The 1,097-nt window shown below is 54.7% G+C and overlaps 1 protein-coding gene across 1 annotated transcript; it reads right to left on the bottom strand.

Moving 5' to 3' along the window:
• Window positions 1-357: 357 nt before the first annotated feature.
• On the bottom strand, window positions 358-1,045 carry LOC113617271 (histidine-rich glycoprotein-like; the record flags this gene model as incomplete). Its single annotated transcript, XM_027100497.1, has 1 exon — window positions 358-1,045. A coding segment is annotated over one exon (688 nt), but the record flags the coding sequence as incomplete, so codon positions are not given.
• Window positions 1,046-1,097: the final 52 nt, after the last annotated feature.

Genomic DNA, 1,097 nt, shown 5'->3' with positions numbered 1-1,097 from the left:
GTGGTTGTGGTGGGAGTCGGAGTTGGAGTCCCAGTTGAAGTGGTGGTCGGTGTTGTGGTTGGGGTCTCTGTAGTGGTCAGAGTTGGAGTCTCTCTTGTAGTTGTGGTGGGGGTCGGAGTTGGAGTCCCTGTTGTTGTGGTGGTGGGTGTTGTGGTTGCGGTCTCCGTAGTGGTTGGAGTTGGAGTCACTGTTGAGGTGGTGCTGGGGGTCAGAGTTGGAGTCCCAGTTGAAGTGGTGGTGGGTGTCCCAGTTGGGGTCTCTGTAGTGGTCAGAGTTGGAATCTCTGTTGTGGTTGTGGTGGGAGTTGGAGTTGGAATCCCAGTTGAAGTGGTGGTAGGTGCTGTGGATGGGGTCTCACTAGTGGTTGGAGTTGGAGTCCCTATTGTGGTTGTGGTGGGAGTTGGAGTTGCAGTCCCAATTGAAGTGATGGTGGGTGTTGTGGTTAGGGTCTCTGTAGTGCTTGGAGTCTCTGTTGTGGTTGTGCTGAGGGTCGGAGTTGGAGTCCCAGTTGAAGTGGTGGTGGGTGTTGTGTGTGGGATCTCTGTAGTGGTCGGAGTTGGAGTCTCTGTTAAGGTTGTGGTGGGAGTCGCAGTTGGAGTCCCAGTTGAAGTGGTGATGGATATTGTGGCTGGGGTCTCTGTAGTGGTCGGAGTTGGAATCTCTGTAGTGGTTGTGATGGGGGTTGGAGTTGGAGTCCCAGTTGAAGTGGTGGTGGGTGTTGTGGTTGGGGTCTCTGTAGTGATCGGAGTTGGAATCTCTGTTGTGGTTGTGATGGGGGTTGGAGTTGGAGTCCCAGTTGAAATGGTGGTGGGTGTTGTGGTTGGGGTCTCTGTACTGGTTGGGGTTGGAATCTCTGTTGTGGTTGTCGTGGGGGTCGGAGTTGGAGTCCCAGTTGAAGTGGTGGTGGGTGTTGTGGTTGCGGTCTCCGTAGTGGTCGGAGTTGGAATCTCTGTTGTGGTTGTGCTGTGGGTCGTGGTTGGAGTCCCAGTTGAAGTAGTGGTGGGTGCTGTGGTCAGGGTCCCTGTAGTGGTCGGGGTTGGAATCTCTGTTGTGGTTGTGGTGGGAGTCGGAGTTGGAGTCCCAGTTGAAGTGGTGGT

Source organism: Aethalodelphis obliquidens, unplaced genomic scaffold (assembly GCF_003676395.1).
Source record: "Aethalodelphis obliquidens isolate GAN/ISIS:26980383/991018 unplaced genomic scaffold, ASM367639v1 scaffold5030, whole genome shotgun sequence".
NCBI lineage: Eukaryota > Metazoa > Chordata > Mammalia > Artiodactyla > Delphinidae > Aethalodelphis > Aethalodelphis obliquidens.
The sequence above is the reverse complement of the archived record's forward strand: the minus strand, read 5'-3'. Positions and strand labels throughout refer to the sequence as shown.